The sequence below is a fragment of the Sander lucioperca genome, chromosome 9, assembly GCF_008315115.2.
Source record: "Sander lucioperca isolate FBNREF2018 chromosome 9, SLUC_FBN_1.2, whole genome shotgun sequence".
NCBI classification, from domain to species: Eukaryota; Metazoa; Chordata; class Actinopteri; order Perciformes; family Percidae; genus Sander; species Sander lucioperca.
In genome coordinates, this window is record NC_050181.1 from 34,419,772 (window position 1) to 34,442,361 (window position 22,590).

The 22,590-nt window shown below is 41.4% G+C and overlaps 1 protein-coding gene and 1 long non-coding RNA gene across 8 annotated transcripts in view; one reads left to right on the forward strand and one right to left on the reverse strand.

The window, feature by feature from the left end:
* LOC116048847 (probable cation-transporting ATPase 13A3) overlaps positions 1–22,590 on the reverse strand; it is a 46,418-nt gene that overhangs the window by 17,224 nt on the left and 6,604 nt on the right. For 6 of the 7 annotated variants that reach the window (XR_004898240.1, XM_036004972.1, XM_036004970.1 and 3 more), the window contains 16 exons: positions 20,635–20,814; positions 19,155–19,225; positions 18,748–18,831; positions 18,520–18,589; positions 18,293–18,427; positions 18,051–18,123; positions 14,319–14,450; positions 13,077–13,244; positions 12,144–12,301; positions 10,440–10,628; positions 8,209–8,270; positions 5,171–5,321; positions 4,195–4,317; positions 4,051–4,068; positions 1,768–1,918; positions 1,243–1,363 (listed from right to left, as the gene is read on the reverse strand). Coding sequence is in view for 6 of the 7 variants with exons in the window: in XM_036004972.1 (XP_035860865.1) it covers positions 1,243–1,363; positions 1,768–1,918; positions 4,051–4,068; positions 4,195–4,317; positions 5,171–5,321; positions 8,209–8,270; positions 10,440–10,628; positions 12,144–12,301; positions 13,077–13,244; positions 14,319–14,450; positions 18,051–18,123; positions 18,293–18,427; positions 18,520–18,589; positions 18,748–18,831; positions 19,155–19,225; positions 20,635–20,814 (1,886 nt within the window). In the remaining variant the exon portion in view is untranslated. The remainder of the gene's footprint in view (positions 1–1,242; positions 1,364–1,767; positions 1,919–4,050; positions 4,069–4,194; positions 4,318–5,170; positions 5,322–8,208; positions 8,271–10,439; positions 10,629–12,143; positions 12,302–13,076; positions 13,245–14,318; positions 14,451–18,050; positions 18,124–18,292; positions 18,428–18,519; positions 18,590–18,747; positions 18,832–19,154; positions 19,226–20,634; positions 20,815–22,590) is intronic. The other variant, XM_036004969.1, reaches the window with a different exon arrangement.
* Positions 619–22,564, forward strand: LOC118495810. Its single transcript, XR_004898255.1, has 3 exons — positions 619–629; positions 6,427–6,436; positions 21,439–22,564. It is a non-coding gene; the product is annotated as an uncharacterized LOC118495810 (long non-coding RNA).

Genomic DNA, 22,590 nt, shown 5'->3' on the forward strand with positions numbered 1-22,590 from the left:
TTAAGATTTGTAAAATTCCAAATCGAAAATGGCCTTGGACCTCAGGTGGTTATTTATTTCCTACATTTATCATTATGCAAGGAACATCCCCTGGATGCACTGGGACGCATACTCGGTGATGTGACATGGGGTCATCAGGTATTGTAGGAGCCACGTATTGTATGTTGTTTATGGTCTCATTTATATTATTTATTGATTATTATATTGTGCACTTATATTGTAGGTGGTGGGCGTTTTCATCGCGGTTTGAGCTGAAGTGATAACATATTTCAATTCAATTTCAATTCAATTCAATTTTATTTATAGTACTAACAAGAGTTATCTCAAGACACTTTACAGATAGAGTAGGTCTAGACCACTCTAGAATTTACTGAGACCCAACAATTCCAGTAAGTCCCCCAAGAGCAAGCATTTAGTGCGACAGTAGCAAGGAAAACTTCCTTTTAGGGAGAAACCTGGGACAGACCCAGGCTCTTGGTAGGTGGTGTCTGACGGTGCCGGTTGGGGGTGTGATGAACAGTGGCAATAATAGTTACAATAAAGATAATGGAACTATGACTAGAAATAGTAGTTGTAGTAGTTCATGGTGTAGCAGGACGTAGCAGGGCGTAGAAGGGCACTGCAGATGTGTTTGCTTCACCTGTTCACCTGGGGTTTTTTGGGCTTTGACAGAGAGCGGGTGAGCCTGGGAGCGAACACTTTCTGTTGACCGCCGCACGAACGCTTATTTTGACTCACAAAGTAACTACATTTGGTAACTTCAGTGCTAGTTGTATTTTACGCATGGAGGAATAAATCATTGCAATACAATCTCGAGCGCGTCACAGTGTGTTTATGCATCTCTCAGTGTTTAGTCCCTCGCGGCAGCACTTTGTTGGACCGCTTACAGTCGCAACAGGTGTTTCGGGTCTCGCACCATCAGACACCCTCTCCCATCCGACCCAGCCAGGGTTGATCAGGCCCTGACTTGCGTCCCAGCGGCAATTTATATTTTATATTTTAAAATATTTATATTTTAAAATGTATTTATTTTATACTTTATATTTATTTATTTAACTATCAGAATGATGGTAAACGTCCACAAACCGAAAGCAGTGTGTTGCTTGTAAAGTGCGAGCTAAGTCCTCGTGATATCAAAATGGGGAGCACAAGCTACGTCAGCAAAAGCGGATTTGTAGTTACAGCGTTTTAGGCTGTCTGGCAGCAGCTCTGTGTACTGCTACTGAGTGTTATCTGTGGTACCTGCTGAGGCTCTGGACTTTGTGCCAGGAGAGTTTGGCCTCCAGCTGTCGATGTGCAAGGGCAATAACCCTGAAGCCCTGCCTGGTGTAGCTCTCCAGAGTCTCTGGGAAGCTCTGTGGAACTGAACACAAGGACACAGCCTGTTTTTTTTAGATGAGTTCAGTATTTGTTAGATTGTTACAGTGGTGGAATGTAACTCAGTACATTTACTCAAGTACTGTACTTAAGTGCAAATTTTGAGGTACTTGTACTTTGCTTGAGTCTTTTCTTTTCATGCCACTTTCTACTTGTACTCATTTCAGAGAGAAATATTGTAGTTCCTTTAGTTACTTTACAAATTAAGATTGTTGCCCACAAAACACAAGTCGTTATAATATAATGTTTTATTATAAATCAAACTACCCAACAATATAACGGCCTCTACGAGTCCAGCTGAAATGTGGAAAACTGTGGGAAACTGTTTGGATCCACATAAGGAAAGGAAATCTCCATGCAAACCTTAAACAGACAGGAGAAGTGTCAGACCTGTGTGCTGTTTGCAGAGGCTGGCCACCACCTCTGGGGCTCCCTTCAAGAAAGCGTTCATGTGTTTCTCCCCGAGCCTCCTGACCACCACACTCATCCTCTGCAGCGTGGAGGAGAAGGGGAACTGACGCACAATACCAATCTCAAAGGACTGAGGAGCAAAAGACACGTTGTTCAGTGTAAAAAAACAACAACAACTTCAAATCGTCTCTTTATTTCACGTTCGGTGTAAATTGAAGAGCCTAAGCTGATAAGAAGATTGTTCTCTCATGTCTGTACGGTAAATATGAAGCAACAGCCAGGAGATGGCTAGCTTAGCTTAGCATAAAGGCTGGAAACAAGATGAAACAACCTGGCTCTGTAGAATAATAACTAGGGCTGGGTATTGTTCAAAAAACATTTCGATACCAGTACCTGTACCAATACCGCGACTTTGATACCGGTTCCTAAACAATACTTACAATCCATACAATACTTTTATCAAAATCCATTTTAATTTTAAAGAAATTACAACATTACGGCACAATTTTTTTTTATTCATTTTTCAGCTCCTACTACGTGAGCTGCGTGTCTCTACAACGTGTAACATTAGACAGCCAATCCCGAACATCATTAGATCTTGGTAGAAGCATGCTGCATGCTTATTGGCTCACTGACTTGGATGAGATTTACTCCTTAAGCCCAGTACAGACCAAAGATTCGCAGCGAGACGAAACGATTTTAGAACGTTGCAGGAAAGAGTTGCAAACTGGTCAAATCAACAGAGGCTGGTTTTAGAACGTAACAGACATCACATGTTTCAACAGCCAATAGCGAAGTCAGCTTGTAAAGTCAGCTACAAACTATAGAAATAAAATGATCAATAATCTATTATATTTCTGTTACAAACTGTCAACTGGTCGAAATGATATATCCAGCTACAAAAAGCCTGAAAAGTCGGACGTTAGAACGGAAGAACAAAGAGTCGTTGCTATGGAGGTGATACACCGTCGCATTGGTGTGAACCGGCAGCTTTCAGAACGTTGCAGACCGGGGCGTTGCAAGTAGTTGCAAGTTTCAACTCGTCTCGTCGCAAATTCGTCTGAACTGGACTTTAGGTATTGGAATTGGGTTTTGAATGACGAGGCATTTTTCGATACTCGATATATATTTTTAAACGTGTAAAATTACAAAAGTTACGGGAAGTTTTCTTACAACACAAGGTTTATTTCAACTGACTGTCATGTTGGACTGGTCCAACATGAATAAATAAATAAGGACCATGTCTACAGAACAGGACATGTTTTACTGGTTGTACAGTATAAAATATATATATGAAGAGAACAGGATATGTTTTACTGGTTGTACAGTATAAAATATATATATATATAAAGAGAACAGGACACAACTTTTCTTTCGCTTCTCCGATTCGTTCCGTTTAGTTGTCTCTATCTATTTCTTCACTCGCACTGTCACTCTGTCGAAATATGCACCCATGTGGTACGCTCCATAAGGTTTGTCACGTAGTGGACCCGTGCGCTGACGTGCACTAACATGTGCAAGTGGCACGGTAACTGGCCAATGAAATGATGATCATTATAGCGTTTTTAAGCGGGCTCTAAAGCAACTAAACCACACAGCCAATGAACGGGACGCAACGCTCCACAAAATAAACAAAATATTGCAAACTTATCGCAACACTTTCAATATAATATTGCGCAACGTGACATCGCGATATTGAGTCGATATATCATGCACCCCTACCCTAAGGCCGGTTACACACTGGATGCGTCGCGCGAGCGTGGCGTTTCTGTTGCGTCTCAGACGCGTGGCGGCTGCGTGGATTTTCTTGAGTCTCACGCAGGCAGTGTGTAAGCTCTAACCTGTTAACACGGGGGCCGAAATATAAACCGACGCGCCACGCGGCTGACACGCTCGCGTGACGCATCCAGTGTGTAACCGGCCTAATAATAACAAAATCTGCCAACCAGCACCTGGAGTCTTGTCATCACTCTGAGGCTGCCAGCAAAGACAACAGGAAGTCACTAAAAATAGTCTAGTCTAATAGCGTATAACCCCCGTAAAACCACAACGTGACATTTTACAGGTGGGAACGGGGTATTAGTGAACTTTAGAGGTGCTGGTAGGCAGATTTAGTAACCTTTGGACAGAGCCAGGCTAGCTGTTTCCCCTCATATCCAGTCTTTATGCTAAGCTAATCTGACCAGTAGCTGGCAGTAGCTTACAAACATGACATAACTCTCTGCAGGAAACTGAAAATGTGTATTTGCTTTGACAACTTACTGATAATTCAGACAGCTCCTGGGGGAAAAAAGAAGGATTTGATGATATCATAATTTTAAGATCAGGCTAACTTACAAATATATTTCTTTACAGCCATAAACATACATACTTATCATAAAACAATGATGTGGATCATTACTATACCATGTTCTGCGTTAGTGGATTTTTCTGACTGGCTTCAGGGACGGAGTGCTTTGGAGGTCGCACAACTGTGGGCATTATGGGATTGTGGAGTGCAGTCTCTTCCTCTGTGGGCTCCTCTAGGATCTAAACCAAAATGAGATCATATAATATGTTAATAACGTGTTGAGCTCCATTACACTAAGTCTAGTCTGGCATTATCAGACCTATCTCCACAGCGCTGTGGAGTAAGGTCTGGCTACACCACACATACATTTTGTGATAGGAGGAAAAATAGGCATTTCTTTAAACCAATCACAATCGTCTTGCGCTAAGCTCCGGAGGCAGTGACGGTGGATCCGCAAAATAGTCTCGGAAAGGAACTTGTTTTGGTGGAACATTTGCACCCTCGCAAAAGAAAACACCACATACAATATTTAATGAAGTTAACTGTTCACACCATACAGTAACGTGAGCTATTTAAATTAGCTGGGTACATGGTTAAACCTTATTTGCTCTTACCAGTGTATCACGGTGTCTACTTCATTCACAGCAATCCCACCGATCGGTCCCAGTTAGAGAATAAATGCAGTAACCATAGTCTTTGTAAATCTTTACAATCATTCCCTGAAAGAACCAAGCCGGCCTGCCTTGTTGCACGATTCAAATTTTCTTTCAAACTTGACAATTTCAGCGTGCAGCTTGCTGAAGCGAATGGAGTTTGAGAACGGCAACACACAGAGAGAGGAAGGTGAAGGGCTGAGCCTGACATCCAGCCTAAGACTACACCAAGTATAACCTTGGTCCCAGCTTCTGCTTGACAGAAAGAGGGATTTTCTGCTGGAGTATCCATGGTACCAGACTTTAACCATTTTAGCCAAGGCGATCTTGCTCTGCCAAGCGATGGTGCTGCATGATTCATGTACAGACCAGTATCCCAGCTAGTTGTGGTGCCAGTGACTAAGCAGGTTGGGTGTAAACATGGAAGAGCTTTGCTTACCCAGCCTGTAGCGTTGAACATCTTGAGGTCTAAAGGGTCTCCGGAGAGCTCGCCCTCTATCTTGGTCAGTGAGTGGCAGGTAGCCATGCAGGCCACAAATTCACTGTTAACCAGACTTCCTTTAGCTGCATCAGCCTCCGGGGGAGAAAAGCTGGAATACAGAGGATGGAGAAGAGGATAATACTGTGTTAAGTGGCTGATGCGGAATTAAATATAAGGTCATACAGTGAGGAAAATAAGTATTTGAACACCCTGCTATTTTGCAAGTTCTCCCACTTAGAAATCATGGAGGGGTCTGAAATTGTCATCGTAGGTGCATGTCCACTGTGAGAGACATAATCTAAAAAAAAAATCCAGAAATCACAATGTATGATTTTTTAACTATTTATTTGTATGATACAGCTGCAAATAAGTATTTGAACACCTGAGAAAATCAATGTTAATATTTGGTACAGTAGCCTTTGTTTGCAATTACAGAGGTCAAACGTTTCCTGTAGTTTTTCACCAGGTTTGCACACACTGCAGGAGGGATTTTGGCCCACTCCTCCACACAGATCTTCTCTAGATCAGTCAGGTTTCTGGGCTGTCGCTGAGAAACACGGAGTTTGAGCTCCCTCCAAAGATTCTCTATTGGGTTTAGGTCTGGAGACTGGCTAGGCCACGCCAGAACCTTGATATGCTTCTTACAGAGCCACTCCTTGGTTATCCTGGCTGTGTGCTTCGGGTCATTGTCATGTTGGAAGACCCAGCCTCGACCCATCTTCAATGCTCTAACTGAGGGAAGGAGGTTGTTCCCCAAAATCTCGCAATACATGGCCCCGGTCATCCTCTCCTTAATACAGTGCAGTCGCCCTGTCCCATGTGCAGAAAAACACCCCCAAAGCATGATGCTACCACCCCCATGCTTCACAGTAGGGATGGTGTTCTTGGGATGGTACTCATCATTCTTCTTCCTCCAAACACGGTTAGTGGAATTATGACCAAAAAGTTCTATTTTGGTCTCATCTGACCACATGACTTTCTCCCATGACTCCTCTGGATCATCCAAATGGTCATTGGCAAACTTAAGACGGGCCTTGACATGTGCTGGTTTAAGCAGGGGAACCTTCCGTGCCATGCATGATTTCAAACCATGACGTCTTAGTGTATTACCAACAGTAACCTTGGAAACGGTGGTCCCAGCTCTTTTCAGGTCATTGACCAGCTCCTCCCGTGTAGTTCTGGGCTGATTTCTCACCTTTCTTAGGATCATTGAGACCCCACGAGGTGAGATCTTGCATGGAGCCCCAGTCCGAGGGAGACTGACAGTCATGTTTAGCTTCTTCCATTTTCTAATGATTGCTCCAACAGTGGACCTTTTTTCACCAAGCTGCTTGGCAATTTCCCCGTAGCCCTTTCCAGCCTTGTGGAGGTGTACAATTTTGTCTCTAGTGTCTTTGGACAGCTCTTTGGTCTTGGCCATGTTAGTAGTTGGATTCTTACTGATTGTATGGGGTGGACAGGTGTCTTTATGCAGCTAACGACCTCAAACAGGGCATCTAATTTAGGATAATAAATGGAGTGGAGGTGGACATTTTAAAGGCAGACTAACAGGTCTTTGAGGGTCAGAATTCTAGCTGATAGACAGGTGTTCAAATACTTATTTGCAGCTGTACCATATAAAATGAATAGTTAAAAAATCATATATTGTGATTTCTGGATTTTTTTTTTTTAGATTATGTCTCTCACAGTGGACATGCACCTACGATGACAATTTCAGAGAAGAGAAGAGAGGGAGAACTTGCAAAATAGCAGGGTGTTCAAATACTTATTTTCCTCACTGTATATGCACTATCCTCTTTCCAGAGAGGGATAAGAATCAAAACAGCCTGTGAGAAATGTTAATAATAATAACAGAATGACTCCACAGAAAAACATAATGCTCTCATACTGATTTAAGTAAACAAAGTCCTTGGATTTTGGTTCAGGCCTCTGTGAATGTCTGTAAATGTTTGTTTCTCCAGTGCTTTAGGACGGCAGGTAGGCCGAAGTAGGAACATCTCCTTCTTTCAGATCCCTCAGGTGTGTAAACTTGTGTACATTTTCTGAAAAATCAACTGAGAAACTGTTTATAGATAAAATAGCCCATAGGAATAGAATGAGACTAGAACAGCCATTCCCATTTAAATCAACAGGATGGTCAGAGCGGCTGTCATTTTTATGTGTAACACCCGCAAAGAACTACAATGTCAAAAAACAAAATGTCTGTAGAGGAACACTTCCAGGACTCATGGATGGGACAATATATATACAGTATAGCAAAACTCAGGAAACTCCAAGGCACTCTCTTTAGAAAAATGAAAAAGCCTTTATTGTTATGGCTTGGTTATCTTAAACTTTTAAAAAAATTCAGACGCGTTTCGGCATACAAGCCTTTGTCAGGGAGTCAACAATTTTCGCAAAGAACTGTTACAGCGCCACAGATGTGTGTTGTCGTCATAACAACTAACAACAATCGCCATTTTCTCTTCAAAGTAACTAACTCAAATGACCACGGCAAATCCGTTCAATGTCCGTTCTACTCTCATTGTATTTTTATGAAATAGCCAGACAGGTATATCCATTGTTGGCGAATCTAGCAAGTTAAATACCTAAACAAAATCATCACATTCACACAAAAATCATTTAGAAATCCAACATTGCCGTAAAGCAGTTCTGCTCAGTGATTTTTCAAAATTTCCCACAATGGCCTGACTAAACCAGAGATGTTAAAAAGGTTGTTATGACGATACAAAGGTAATGCCAACATCTCTGACAGTTGATAAATCTCAAGTATATATTGTCACAACTACTTTGACGTGCAAATAATGTGTCGGAATACTGAAGAGAGAAAAATAAAACCAGCTTGATTTATTTTCATCAATTAAAGAGCACTACAGCCATATTCGCTATGCTACAGTCACATCCCTCTGGACTTATCTGTTTTGCGGTCACTCTCAGGAAACTGATGTGTTTGAAAAAAAAGACACAGAAAAGGCACAACAAAGAGCTTCTCTTACCTGCCATCTTCAGCTGTCTGAACACCCCACAGGTCCAAACCATCTTCAGTCAGAGTACCAGTCTGAAGGAAAACAAAATATAGAATACAGAATTGAACGCACCAACCCAGGCCGCATTAATCACGCCGCAGAGCAGGAAATCAATTCTAGTCCCCGCAGTACTCCTATTTTTAAAATCACAACAGTAAATCATTCAACGAACTGTCTTACTTTTCGGACTTTTACCTCAACCAGTGTTCAAGAGAGCCGAGGACTGACATCATGCAACACACACACACACACACACACACACACACACACAAGAGTGCAGATTGGGCCGCATTTTTCTGTCCAAGCCCGGCCCGCGTCCGAGCCCGACGACATTAAGATATTTATGTCCGAGTCCGACACAGTTAAAATCTCATTTTTTTCTCATAGTAATGACAAATGTACATGTAGCCTAAAATGCACGTGTTTCATTGTCACAGCTACATAAACAAATTTCCGCACACAGGAAGACGGATGTTAGGGTAATATTTTAAATTTTATTTTAATCACAAAGACGAATCTTTGCATCAAGTGAAACAGGCCTATTGGCTGCCTACATAGTAAGCTGTTTTACATTTAAAATGTTCAATGTGTCAATTACAAGACACTTTCAGGCAGCAAGGAATTACAGTTATGAAAGTGTTTTGATATAAGGCTGCAACTCATTCATATTTTCAGTTTCAAGTATGTGTTCTCACATGAATCATTTGGTCCAGAAAATACTGGAGGTTGCTTGATTTGTGTGACCAATAGTGCAAAATTAAAAGACAATCAGTTCAAGTGCATTCATGTCAAGAGCAAGAAACTTAATAAATATTCACATTTCACTTAAAAGGTGACTTAAAGGGTAACTTCTGTATTGTTTAACCTGGACCCTTCTTTCCCCATGGATTTGTGTCTCAGTAGTCTGGCACTGCCAGACCTTCCTCCAGAGCGCTGCTGAGGAGGGTCTGGATAGTCCACTCAGCATTCTGGGATGGGTGAAAAACGTGCTCTGGTTTATTGGCATTCCTTTAAACCAATCACAATCATCTTGGGCGGTGCTAAGCGCCGCATGGAGCAACGGTGCCACTGCAAAATAGCCTCGGGAAGAAACTTGTTTTGGTGGAACGTGTGTACGTTCAAAAGTTGTTTTAGTCGTGCAACAGAAAACTCAGATTGGACAGATAGTCTGTCTGGATTTACCCTGCAGAGATCTGAGGAGCAGTTAACCATAGTCCTCATAAATCTACCGTAGTTTAGAATGCCAACACAAAGGAAGTGGAAGGGGACAGACATCTGGCCGAAAAGAGGGACATCCGATGGAATTTCCGGCGGCACTTGAACAATCCCGGAAATGTAACGTCGTCGATATAAACTGGGGTGTAAGTGACTAATGTGAACAACAATCGTTCTCACTCAATACTGGACACTTAAGTCACTTAGACACAAATGCATGGAAAAATAGAGTCCAGGTTGAAAATGATCAAAATTACCATGACAAACGATTAATCGTTTGCCAAAATTGCTCTCAATTAAATGTTCTGTCAATCAATTGTACCAGCTCTCCTTTGATTGTCCTTTCTCCGTGTTCACTCGATGTGATATAATGAAAGGAATATTTCAAGCTATAAGAAGTATTATTTTTCCTATATTTAGCACATCAAAATAATTTGTACATAGTAACCAATCCATCATAAAAAAAATATAAAATATAAAATATAAAATGTCTTCCTTTAACATGAGTATGTTGAGTATGATTACACAGCACTGTTTTTAAGTTATTTCTAAGTCACAATAACCTTGTATGGTATTATTGGTCCAATTACAAATTAGTATGCTTTCAAAGTAAATCAATAGCCATAGCATTAACATATTTTAAAAGCATGATGCTTGGTTTTGCGGCTAAATGGCTAAATCATTGTTCAACTACAGCAATGCCTCCAGATATCATGATTCATTTTCTTCTGTGGTTTTAACCATGGTAAAAAACCATGAAGTCATTCTCCTTGTGTACTTGAACTGGAAGTGGGTTTGGATGCTTCAAAGCTAATTTTCATGCATTCTGAGTCAAGACTTTATTCAGTCTAAGTTAAGCATGGTTCCTAGAAATGATCGCTGATGAACACAGACCCTGAAATCCCACTATATAAACTGCATTTCCTGAATTCCTAACAAGAAAACAAAACCACAGTGCAAGAACTGATATCGGCGGTTCAGACTACCTTGTCAAAGCAAACCAGGTTGAGTTGACCGCACATGTTGATCCTCTGAGGACTGATGCAAAAGATGCCGACGCGCTTCAGACGGCGCTGCGCGTACACAATGCCCGCTGTCATGGCTGCCGGTAAGGCCGGGGGCACGGTGATGGTGATGATGTCCAGAGATTCAATGATGATAGTTTTAGCTGGAACCTGGAAGAGATCAAGGAGGAACCGTCCATGAATGACAAAGAAGGATTTCTATAGGATGATAGAAGCCGAAAATCCCCCCAAAAAAAGGTACATTTACGTTAAAACAACCTTTTGTAAGAACTAGTCAGTAAAAAGCATGTGTATTTCAGTTTGTGGGGTGAGCTTGTGAAATGGACTAAACAATGAAATCAAACAAAGCCATAATATTATACAGTTTAAAAATAGATTAAACAGTGCCTCCAGAAAAACGCGATTATGCGCCGCATTTTTTCAAATACACCGCACTTTCGCCGCATAAATTGCCGATTTCCGCACAAAATATGGGCTTGCATGATTTCATAATCGCCGCATTTTTGTTGCAAAAAAGTCACATATACATTCTTAGCAGAAGCTTGAAAAATGTTGCGTTTACTTCACACAAGAGCAGCCATTTTCCCCTGTTGCCATGGGAAAGTTATGAAGTGATGTAATTACGGGACGTGAACATCATCAAAAAGCTGCAAACCCCGTGATGAAGCCATGATAAAACCGCAGTTTTTGCAAGTTCGGGCAATTTTTGCAAGTTCCCGCAATTTCATCATATAAAATTGCATAAATATCCAGCATATTCCATCGCATTTTTTAAGAAAACGTGCCGTATAATCAAGGATTTTTGCCCGCAACAATCACAAAAAAACTCAAAGGACAAAGGACTGATTAAAGACAAAAATACTTGACTAATACAGAAAGAAAGAGACCAGAACAATGCCACCGACAAAACCGCATTCAGCCAGGCGTCATAACTTTTCCTTTTATATTGCACACTTTCAATATATTTAGTTTTCTATACTATACTTACATTTGCAATATTTAGAACATATTACTGTATTATATATATAGTATTACTTCTCTTTTTTATTTGTATATATTACTTATCTTTTATACGTGTACGTGTCATTGCACCGTGGGAAACGTATTTTCAATTGCTCTGCATGTCTGGCACATATTGCATAATTGACAATAAAGTTGACTTGACTTTTCCATAAGGGCAGCACATGCTGGAATACAGTACCACAATCAGAGTCCCCATCATATCACTCATTTAAGTTTAATGCAAAAAAAATGTCTGGTCAACACCCAAAGATGCCAACACTGATCCATCTGCTATTCCTTTTATATTATTCATACATCTTTTTTTATATATATATGTATAATTTTATGTTTTGTAAACTACAATGTAATGTGCTTTTATTTGATGTACATGTACTTGTATTTTTATGTTGTTTTCACCCTAGGATGCCTATTAACAACAGGTGACGGGACTGCCGATGAAAACTAGCTTTTAAGCTAACTCGGTTGCATGTGATTTCTTTCTAAAGAATGTTAATTAATGTACACTGTCCCTTTTTAAAAGACTTGAATATAAGAATTGGAATGTAGTCACAGTGTATTTTTTTATGACCTCCGTTTTTGGATGCCGTACATACTTGTTTGTTCCTTCTGTAATATTATGATTTTTATTATGATTATGGCTACCTTGTTCATGATGCTAAGGACGATGGTGTAGATGAAGCCGATCCCCGCCACCCCCACCAGACACAACAGGAACAGGTAAGCATCGCGGTACAGCTTGAAGTCTGTGGGTTTAGGGTGGAGGATGGAGCGCACCAGTTGGCCTTTCTCTGTACTGAAGCCTGCGGGAACACAGAAGTAATGACGTTGAATTTTTTTCATTTTCTTGTTGTTATGATATCAGTTTAGTGTCTTTTGAGTAAGTGATTTTCCGTATGGCGGCTCCACCTACGTTTGTGGCGGCCTTTCCTAGCAACAAAGTGTGATTGTTGTCTTTTCCTGTTGCACTGCAAGTGGCTGGTGGAGAACAGTCTTTTGATTTTCTTTATGTATGTAAGTACACAAGGAACTATGACAAATAAATTATTCTGATCTGATCTGATCTTAGTAGTTAGCTGATAGGGTAAGTGCTGACAGGTGACATAAGGGGACGTCCCTTATGTCACTTGTCAGCACTTACCTGTTTGTGTGACGCTGATAACTCAGTCTATTGCAGCCTTGTGGGAGGAGATTCATTCAGGAGATTGTCTCCGGCTGGAGACGATCGTGGAAGCGGCATGCTGACTGCTGCAAAACCACACACTTTCTACACGAAGTACACTATTGGAGAAAAGATGCTGAAAGACTATTCTTGTTTTCCCACAATACAACTTTCGCAAATACACCTTTTTATACCCTGAATGACAACAACAAGGAAGAGCAGGGTTGGCCCGGCGAAGACGCCAACGGAACACGGCGTGGTCACTGAGGCAAGCAGCAATCTTCAGATGCAAAACCATGCAAATCCTGGGTGAGTCAGTTTAACATAGCACAACCTCTCTGGATTGTTAAAATAGGGCCCTTCATCACCAAGGCTACCAGCTGTTATTCCCACTCTGTTCTTCTCCTCTGTCTCACCTGTTCTGACCACAACGGCCTTCACCAGTTCTCCAGCATAGAAGCGGGTCTGGATAACACGGGTACCACAGAACAGGGTGTGTCTCTTGTGCTCCTCTATATTGTAGCTCATGGCCGCCTCCTCGCCTGAACTAGGCAGACTTGTCTTGGTAACTGGCACGCTCTCTCCTGAAGATGGGATGGATAATTAACATCAAATAAAGGAAAACGCACCTCAAAACAGAACCGAGGCCGCAGTGTTGGGCAAACTGAGAAAGATGCCATGGAATGTAACAAAATGCTTTTTTTTTTTGTTCACTTTAATGAATTTCACAGTTTTGGTTTAATTGTGGGTGAGAGAACGGATGCTCTATTCATATTACCAGCATGTTCTACGTGGATGGCTTACATTTGGATAGCACAGAGATAGCCCACAATACATGTCGATTTCATAACATAGTTAACTGTGTTGGATTATTACTATTTGTGACAGATATTCATGATTATTATTTGTAGTGGCAGTGGAAGTACTGCTTTTAAAAACAGACTAAAAATACATATTTTTGCACAAGCTTTTAGTTAGTTAGTTTTAGGTTTAAAGTGTGTGGTTAACGGGTAAAACTTTTCAATCATAGAATCAGTATTTTTTATCATTATTACTCCTTACTTTTTAATAATAATGATAATACCTACTTATTTTATTCAATTTTTATTGTAATGCTATTTTATCTTGTTCTTATCTTATCTTATATGTTTCCATACATGTAATACCGCCTTATCTTATATGTTATGTGTATTTATTCTTGTTTGCTTTTATTTTAAAGCACATTGAGTTTCCGCCTGTCGTATGAAATTGGATATGTAAATAAACTTGACTCGACAGCAGCTACACCAGTAACATGAGTCAATAGTACAATCTGGGCAGCATATATTTTTTTAAGAGTAGTGGTAAATCCCTTGTCATGATGAGTACAAGACAATGACAAAATGAGGGCCAGTTCTCTCTTGCGGGTCTGAAAAATAATAACAAGACAGTTAAGATGAACTTTGGAAATTAGTAGTTTGACAAAAAAAAAATCTTAACTCAAAGTCCATTTACTAGCTTTTCCCAGGACGTTCGACTGGAAAACTCCATGAAAACTGCGAAAATCCCATCTGCTGATGAAGACCTCGAGGTGAAATGCTCCAGGAAAAGCTACCAAGTACACATCGGGTTAAGATTCTTTTTAGGACATCAAACTGTTAAGTACAAGGAAATACGACCTGTCAGCATGCTCTCATTTATGATGCAGGTCCCACAGATGAGCACAGCGTCGCAGGGCATGATCATCCCATTCTCTGGAATAATGATGAGATCACCGGGCACGAGATCTGTTGACATGGCCTGTTCAATATCTAGGAACAACATTAGGGAAATGAGATCATACACTCTCTCTCTCTGCTGGGTGCTATTAGAGATCAATAATGGGGTTAATATATTACAGAAAAATAGTAGGACTAAAGGTTTTTTTTTTTTTTTTTTTTTTATGCTTCAGCGTCGAATCAATGGCATACCCCCGCAGACCCCTCTGTGTCTACGCCGAACCATACGCCGTAGCCTGACGTGCACCTCTCGAAAAATGTAACTACACGTCGCAGCGACGCACGTCGCTCCGCCGTGGCTTGGTAGTGTTGCATTTCCCCCGACTCATTTCTTGGTTCTCCTTCTCCATACACAACATGAAATCAAGGAGAGGGTTAACTTTTCCTGCTACAGATTTCCCATCTTGGTCAGAAAGCACAGGATCACTTTGTTTCTCTCACTATGACTCTAGAGTCGCTACTCGCTCCGAAGATAATCGCCGTCACTCTCTCACTTCTCCCTCGCTCTATCACCCACTCCCCACACACACACACACACACACACACACACAGACACACATGCCAGCTCGACGCACACACCAGCGCACAAGTATAAACATCAGGCCACTTACGTAGGCTACGGCGAAAGCTCTGCGTGGAGCCTCTAGAGAACCATAAAACAGGCTTTATACACACAACTATATCCAGTTTAAAGGGGCTGTACTCGACAATCTGAACATTAGCAGCAAACACATATTGGCTTTGTCTTTTTTCTATTGGCTGTTTTGGCCTACCGCCAGGTGGATGTGGGTGTGGCTTACTTGCATCAGAGTTTACAAAAACAGAAGTTAATGACAGACTGGGAGACAGTTGGGAAGGAAGCCATGTGCTGTCGGAATGCCGCTATTAAGTTGTGTTAATGTTAAAGGGTCATTTCGTTTTTTTTCAACCTGGACCTTGTTTCCCTATGTTGTTGTGTGATTGATGGGAACAAAAGTCTTTGAAATTGGTCCAGTATTGAGCGAGAACGCTGTGATCAGCAGCAGCGAACCGCGCTAAAATGTAACCCTATAGGGCAAATGTGCATCGTCAATTTTGTCCACTAAAAGCGCAGTTTTTTTTAATTATAAGTGTCTAACAACATTATGGAAAGGATCCCTACAGAGATAGACCTTTTATTTAAAAGAGTAAAATCCTCTTTGTTTAACCAGAAACAGCTCTAAAAAAGGGCTATCGTTAAGCCCACTAGACAGAAAAACGTACTCTTTAATTAACAGAAAGGTCAACCTGTCAGACACAGAATATTAATCTGAGCCTGTCAGCGGAAAAACAGTTATTTACAGTCTTTAGTGGAATACTGGACCGATGTCAAAGATTGTTGTTGCCATCAGTCACTAATGGCGTTTTTCCATTACATGGTACCTGCTCGACTCGCCTCGTCTCTACTCGCCTTTTTTGGTGTTCCATTATGAAAAAAAGTCCCTGGTACCTGCCAACAGGTACTGTTTTTAGTACCACCTCCATTGAGGTTCCAAGCGAGCTGAGGCGATACCAAAAGGGGACGTGAAAACCTGCAGACTACTGATTGGTCGGAGAGAATCGTCACTAATCACTGCGTCATCATTGCTAGTGACAGACGGGGGTGTCCTGAACAAACCCACCATTTTTAAATAGTTTAGCCAGCTGTGTTTTTTGTTCTTTTGAAACAACATTTGTCTTCTGGCTGTGGCAACAGCCACATGCCAAGAATCAAAAACAACACACCTTCGACGTTCTGTGTGTGTCGCGTTAGGTAACGGCAGTTTCCTGCGGCGTCTCTATGACAACTAGCCAAGCTCGCCTCACGCATGAGGCGGTACTAAATCTACAATGGAAAAAGGAGGACGGGGCACCGCGGCCGAGTCGAGTCGAGCTGGTACTAGCAGTGGGTGAGTGCCATTAGACACAAAAACATAGGAAAATAGGGTCAAGGCTGAAAAAAACTAAGTTACCCTTTAATGTCCGTGTCTTAAAACAACACTAAATAATTTTTCCCGCTTCGGTCCCCGTACAGGTTGGAAGCGGAATTGTCCATTACATTACGCAAGTTTGCCAGATCGGGTAGCGGATCTGTAGTTCAAATGAACTGGACAATGTAATATAATGGACAATTCTGCTTCCAACCTGTAGGGGGACCGAAGCGGGAAAAGTTCTCAGTGTGTGGTTATGCCGTGACACTATGTAAAGATATAGAGTAATGGAGTAATGTACGGTGGCCCTGAAGTGCAAATCAAAACAGCAAATAGAAAAACACAACAGCAAATCACAAACCACAACGGCAAATAGGAAAACACGACAGCAAATATGAAAACACATCAACAAATCACAAAGCACAACGGCAAATATGAAAACACGACAGCAAATAGGAAAACACGACAGCAAATAGGTTAACACTTCAACAAATCATAAAACACAACGGCAAATAGGAAAACACGACAGCAAATATGAAAACACTTCAACAAATCACAAAGCACAACGGCAAATATGAAAATACGACAGCAAATAGGAGAACACGACAGCAAATAGGAAAACACAACAGCAAATATGAAAACACGACAGCAAATTTGAAAGTACAACAGCAAGTAGGAAAACACTTCAACAAATCACAAAGCACAACGGCAAATAGGAAAACATGACAGCAAATAGGAAAACACGACAGCACAAGTTAATGCCGTTGTGTTTTAAAATTTGTTGAATTGTTTTCCTATTTGCTGTCGTGTTTTATGATTTGTTGAAGTGTTTTCATTTTTGCTGTTTTCATATTTGCTGTCGTGTTTTCATATTTGCTGTTGTGTTTTCATATTTGCCGTTGTGCTTTGTGATTTGTTGAAGTGTTTTCATATTTGATGTCGTGTTTTCCTATTTGCCGTTGTGCTTTGTGATTTGTTGAAGTGTTTTCATATTTGATGTCGTGTTTTCCTATTTGCCGTTGTGCTTTGTGATTTGTTGAAGTGTTTTCCTATTTGCTGTTGTGTTTTCATATTTGCTGTTGTGTTTTCCTATTTGCTGTCGTGTTTTCATATTTGCCGTTGTGCATTGTGATTTGTTGAAGTGTTTTCCTATTTGCTGTTGTGTTTTCCTATTTGCTGTTGTGTTTTCATATTTGCTGTCGTGTTGTAATATTTGCTGTCATGTTGTAATATTTGCTGTCGTGTTTTCCTATTTGCTGTCATGTTTTATGATTTGTTGAAATGTATTCCTATTTGCCATTGTGTTTTATGATTTGCTGTTGCGTTTTTGTATTGGCTGTTGTGATTTGCACTTCAGGGCCACCGTAGTAATGGCATCTTGAGCAGAGAATGAAGTCACACTCCCTCTGTGTGTGCTGTAATCCGAGCATCTGCATGTTAGTGCGTGTGGCCGTGAAAAAATGTAGGTATTTCACGTGTTGGGGAATGGTCTGTGAGAGCCGTGTGGATGCAATCCCAGCCCGTGGTTTTATTCTGAGTACATCAACATCAGTCATTCCTGAATCATGACTGACTGTCTTGATTTCACTAATGGCCCATTCACACTAGATGCAGAGGTAGGAGTGTCACAAATGGCCCATTTGTGTGACATGTGGCCAACCCAGGCAATGTGAATGCAGCTTAATAGCCAGAAAGTAAAACATACCTTTATTTCCTCTGCACACTGAGACACGGACAACGCTGTGTGCTGCCACCATGTCATGCAGCATCACATATTGCTGGAATAAAAGGAACACTGTATCACAAAGTGGGAAGCATACTTCCTGAAACGCACAACTTTCACACAAATGGAGAAGATGCTGAGCACAGACTTCTCTGGAAAGATTATTATGGGGTAGGATTATTAAGGGCATTTCCCCCCGAAACTGCTATTACTGTATGACTCACCTTCTTAATGGTATACAGTGAGGTAGCTATTGAAATCACAGACATGAAAACTATGGCGGTAGCATAATAGTAGTAGTCCTCAGCACTCCACAGAATAACACTGAAGAGCTGGAAGATGTAGAAAGGATTCAACACCTGAGGAAGGGAGAGATTAGCATTTATGATAACAGTGTGCTAAAAGAAGTGATATTACAGACGTGATATTACACAAAGAGCTCTAAACTCACTTCCTTTATGAGGAGCTTGAATATAGACGGCACTCTTACAGCAATCTCATTCTCCCCGAAAAACAACCTCCTGATAAAAAAAAAAGGCATTTGAAGCAATTTGTAACTTTATTTTGATCACATGCCTGTGTGGAAGTGTATATGCTGATGCTTCCTCCACAGTTAATAATAAGACTTTTTTTTAAATTAGTAAATGAGAAAACATGAAATATGTGTGCATGTGTGTACCTGTAGTCCTGCAGGGTTTTAGAAAGCCCGGAGCTGTGGGCGGAGTGGATGCTTGCACAGCTCACCTTCACATCCTCCAAGCCTCTAGAAAAGTCACACGCATCCATTTCTACTGTGCATTACATTTCATTTAATTTCCTTATGGCTGACGCTTTTATCCAAAGCGACTTCCAATAAGTGCATTCAACCATAAAGGTACAAACTCAGTAGAGCAAAATTCACGTAGAAGCACATTAGCCTCAAATAAGCCAAACTACATAGAGCCACATGTAAGTGCCCAAAAGAGAGCAGAGCAACAGATATACATACTGTACCAATTCAAAAACAAAAAGGACTTCATTAACTGCCTAAACGTCAGCATCTCATCATCCAAGCACAATAACATTGTGTTTCAGTGGGACTCTTACTTGTGCAATTCAAAGTTCTGCATCACATCATTCCAGTAGTATTTAGTGCTGTGGTGGGTGAAGTAGTGGATCTAAAAGGGGGAAAAGGTGGTCACATATTGCACATACAGACAGAAACCAGCCAATCAGTGGGCTAGACTCTAAAACTTAAATGCATATATTTAAAGCTATAGTGCGTAGTTTCTGTCACCCCCATGAGGAATTCTAAGTAATGACAACAACACTGTCGGAGCATCCACATGATACAAGCCTTCCTTGATCGCACACCACCCCCACGCCTCCTCCAGTAGCTTTTATCCCGTCAAATCAAGGAGGACACGGAGGATTAAAAAAAAACATGATGGACCCTTGAGAAGAGGTAATTAGATTGTAATTTCTATACAATACAAATGCGGTCGGTCCGTCGGTCACTTTCTTTTGGGATTTTAGTCCTCCTGCTGAACGTGTAGGTCTTTTTTAAGCAGTACAATCGCGGATTGAAACACGTCGTGGGCACTTGTTCAGGTTTTCAGCCACGCCTTCACCTGTTGCAGCAGTGCTCTCCGTCTCCAAAGCGGAGCGCTGCTGTTGTCCTTTCTCAACGTTGACGTAATACGCTTCACTCGAGCTGCTGCGCGCGAAAGTCGCCGGACTACACCATTTAGTAAACACAGCCATACTGAGTATTACAGAGAGTTTTGTGGCGCTGATAGGCTTAATTAGCCAGTCCCTCCAGAAAAACGCAATTATGCGATTGCATAATTCAATGCGTAATCAGCCAAAGTCTGCATATTTATGCAGGGGGCGCATTTTTTCAAATACGCCGCACTTTCGCCGCATAAATTGCCGATTTCCGCGCAAAATATGCGGGGCTTGCATGATTTCATAATCCCCGCATTTTCGTTGCAAAAAAGTCACATACATCTTAGCAGAAAATTGAAAAATGTTGCGTTTATTTCACAAAAGAGCAGCCATTTTCCCCTGTTGCCATGGGAACGTTATGAAGTGACGTTATGAAGTGACGTTATGAAGTGACGTTATGAAGTGACGTTATGAAGTGACGTTATGAAGTGACGTTATGAAGTGACGTAATTACGCGATGTGAACATCATCGAAAAGCTGCAAACCCCGCGATGAAGCCATGATGAAACCGCAGTTTTTGCAAGTTCCCGCAATTTCATCTCATAAAATTGCATAAATATCCCGCATATTCCATTGCATTTTTTAAGAAAACCTGCCGCATAATCAAGGATTTTTGCCCGCAACACTCACAAAAAAACTCTGCATTTTTCTGGAAGGACTGATTAGCTTTGTATCAAGTCATTTGGCAGTGGCTTGAATGTAAATTCATTAGTTCATTAATATAAAATAGTCGCGCACTATAGCTTGAAAACCAATCAAGTACTCAGATCAGTGATTTATGATAGATCATGAATCTTGAATCCGCTTCAGATGAGCAACACATGATGAAAAAAGCAGAAACTGTTTCCCACTGATGCACCTGAACAGGCTGTCTATGGGCACATTTCCCATGATGCTCCTGGTGCACAGCACTGATGCCGTGGTCTCCGTCTCCATTGGGCAGCTGAGCCGTGGACTGCAGGTCCAGGCTGTCTAAGGGCTTCTTCCCTGGAGCCGACATCACATGTACTTTGGCTCGAAACCACTGCCTGAACTCATCCTGTTTAACAATATAAAGAATTGCATTTTTGTCCTTGGCTGTTGAGACAACACTGAATTCATCATTTGCAGTGTATTCCAGTATGTGTGCCAAAGAATGCAACGCGTGTCAGGATGATGTGTGAGCAGCAGCAGCAGCAGCACAAGAGTGAACTCACAATTCTGTGAAAGAAGAAATAGATTCACACACACACACACACACACACACACACACACACAAAGTTATAGTAAGTCTAATTTTGTGTTTGTTTTCTTTGTTTTAGCAGGGGAACACAGCAATGGCCTCATTCACAAATGCTGAATTTACTTTATGCCAACCGTACACCAAACGTCTTTTCAAGCGATTCTATTGGCGCAGACAAACTTCCAATATCTGAATGAAATCACAAGAGTCTTGCTAGAATTGGGGTGCACTCCCATCGTCTCAGTGGTTTGGTGTAAGGTGATAAAACTCAGTCCGAGCTGTCTTAAGTCAGTCTTTTACCCGTCCTGACGTTCCGACCAAATCAAACGTGTTTGATATTATGGTAAGGTTGAAGTCTTGGTAGTAAAATTCTTTAGTCTGTGACTAAAAACTCACATTATGACAGATTGTCTTTAAATGTGAAATGGTGTGAGACTTTAGGCTACATTTACATTGCTACGTTTCGGTTTAAAAACAAATATCTTTTTCCACGTTTACACCTCGCATTCATACGGCTCTTGTGTTTCAGAGCCCCTAAACCGGAAAAATTTGAAAACACTTCTGACCCTGTTTTGGGTTGGAATCTGCAGGGTTGTGTTGCGAAAAACGCATAAGTGGCGTTGCGCTATCACTTTTTATTCCGCGTTTATACGAGCGGTTTGGGGGGGAAATCTGCATGCATATGGTGACGCAAAAGTGTGTGAAATTCGATAGTATGGACACCAGGCGGCTAGGTGGTAGTTTGAGTCCACGCGCCTGCGTAGAAACTTCCTTCTAGTTCTCTCCCTAGTAGCGCGAAACCAAAACATGGCGAGGCGAACAACAAAAGCTGACAATTTTGTCTGGACAGACGAGGAGGTGGCACAACAGGGCGTGGACTGGGAGCCCTGCCAGTCAAAATATATAGACATATGGACCGAATTTCTTCAGCAGTATCCTGTACCTGGAGGGACGTCATATCCACACAAGAAAGACGCTATCTGTAAAAGTCAGATATATCGTCAAAGCTGAAAGCCATCCAGACCGAGTATAGGCAGGCTGTGGATACCCAACGGCGGAGTGGCCATGGGCGAGTAATCACTCTATATTTTGATTTATGTAACGAAATATGGGGTGGGTCGCCAGCCACCACAACAATAGAGGCTGCAGACTTTTGCGTTTTTACCCTTTAGACGGGAACGTGACGGTGGAGCGTTTTTAAGATTTCCACTCTGGAGGGTGGTTTCACTTTTTTGCATTTTTAAGCCCGAAAAATGCCGTCGGCGTCTAAACAAAAGGCACATCTGATAAAATATTTTTATGTTTTCACCCGCGAGCGTTCTCGTGTAAACAGGGCCTAAGCTACTAATGTTACCTTGGCAACAACCAGCAACGGGCAGAGTATACATGCTGCCTCCTGTTTATGCCCAGTATACCAGAATGTTGATGAGATATGCGGTTTGGGGGTGTTAGTTTAAACAGAGATTACTTCTTCTACTGGAGCTAAAAAACACTTGCTGTGCACAGAGATTGCTTTTGGCTGAAAACTCTGCTTAAAAACCATAACGTAGCGGTGTAAATGTAGCCTTAGTCTTTTTAAAGTCTTTTCAGAGT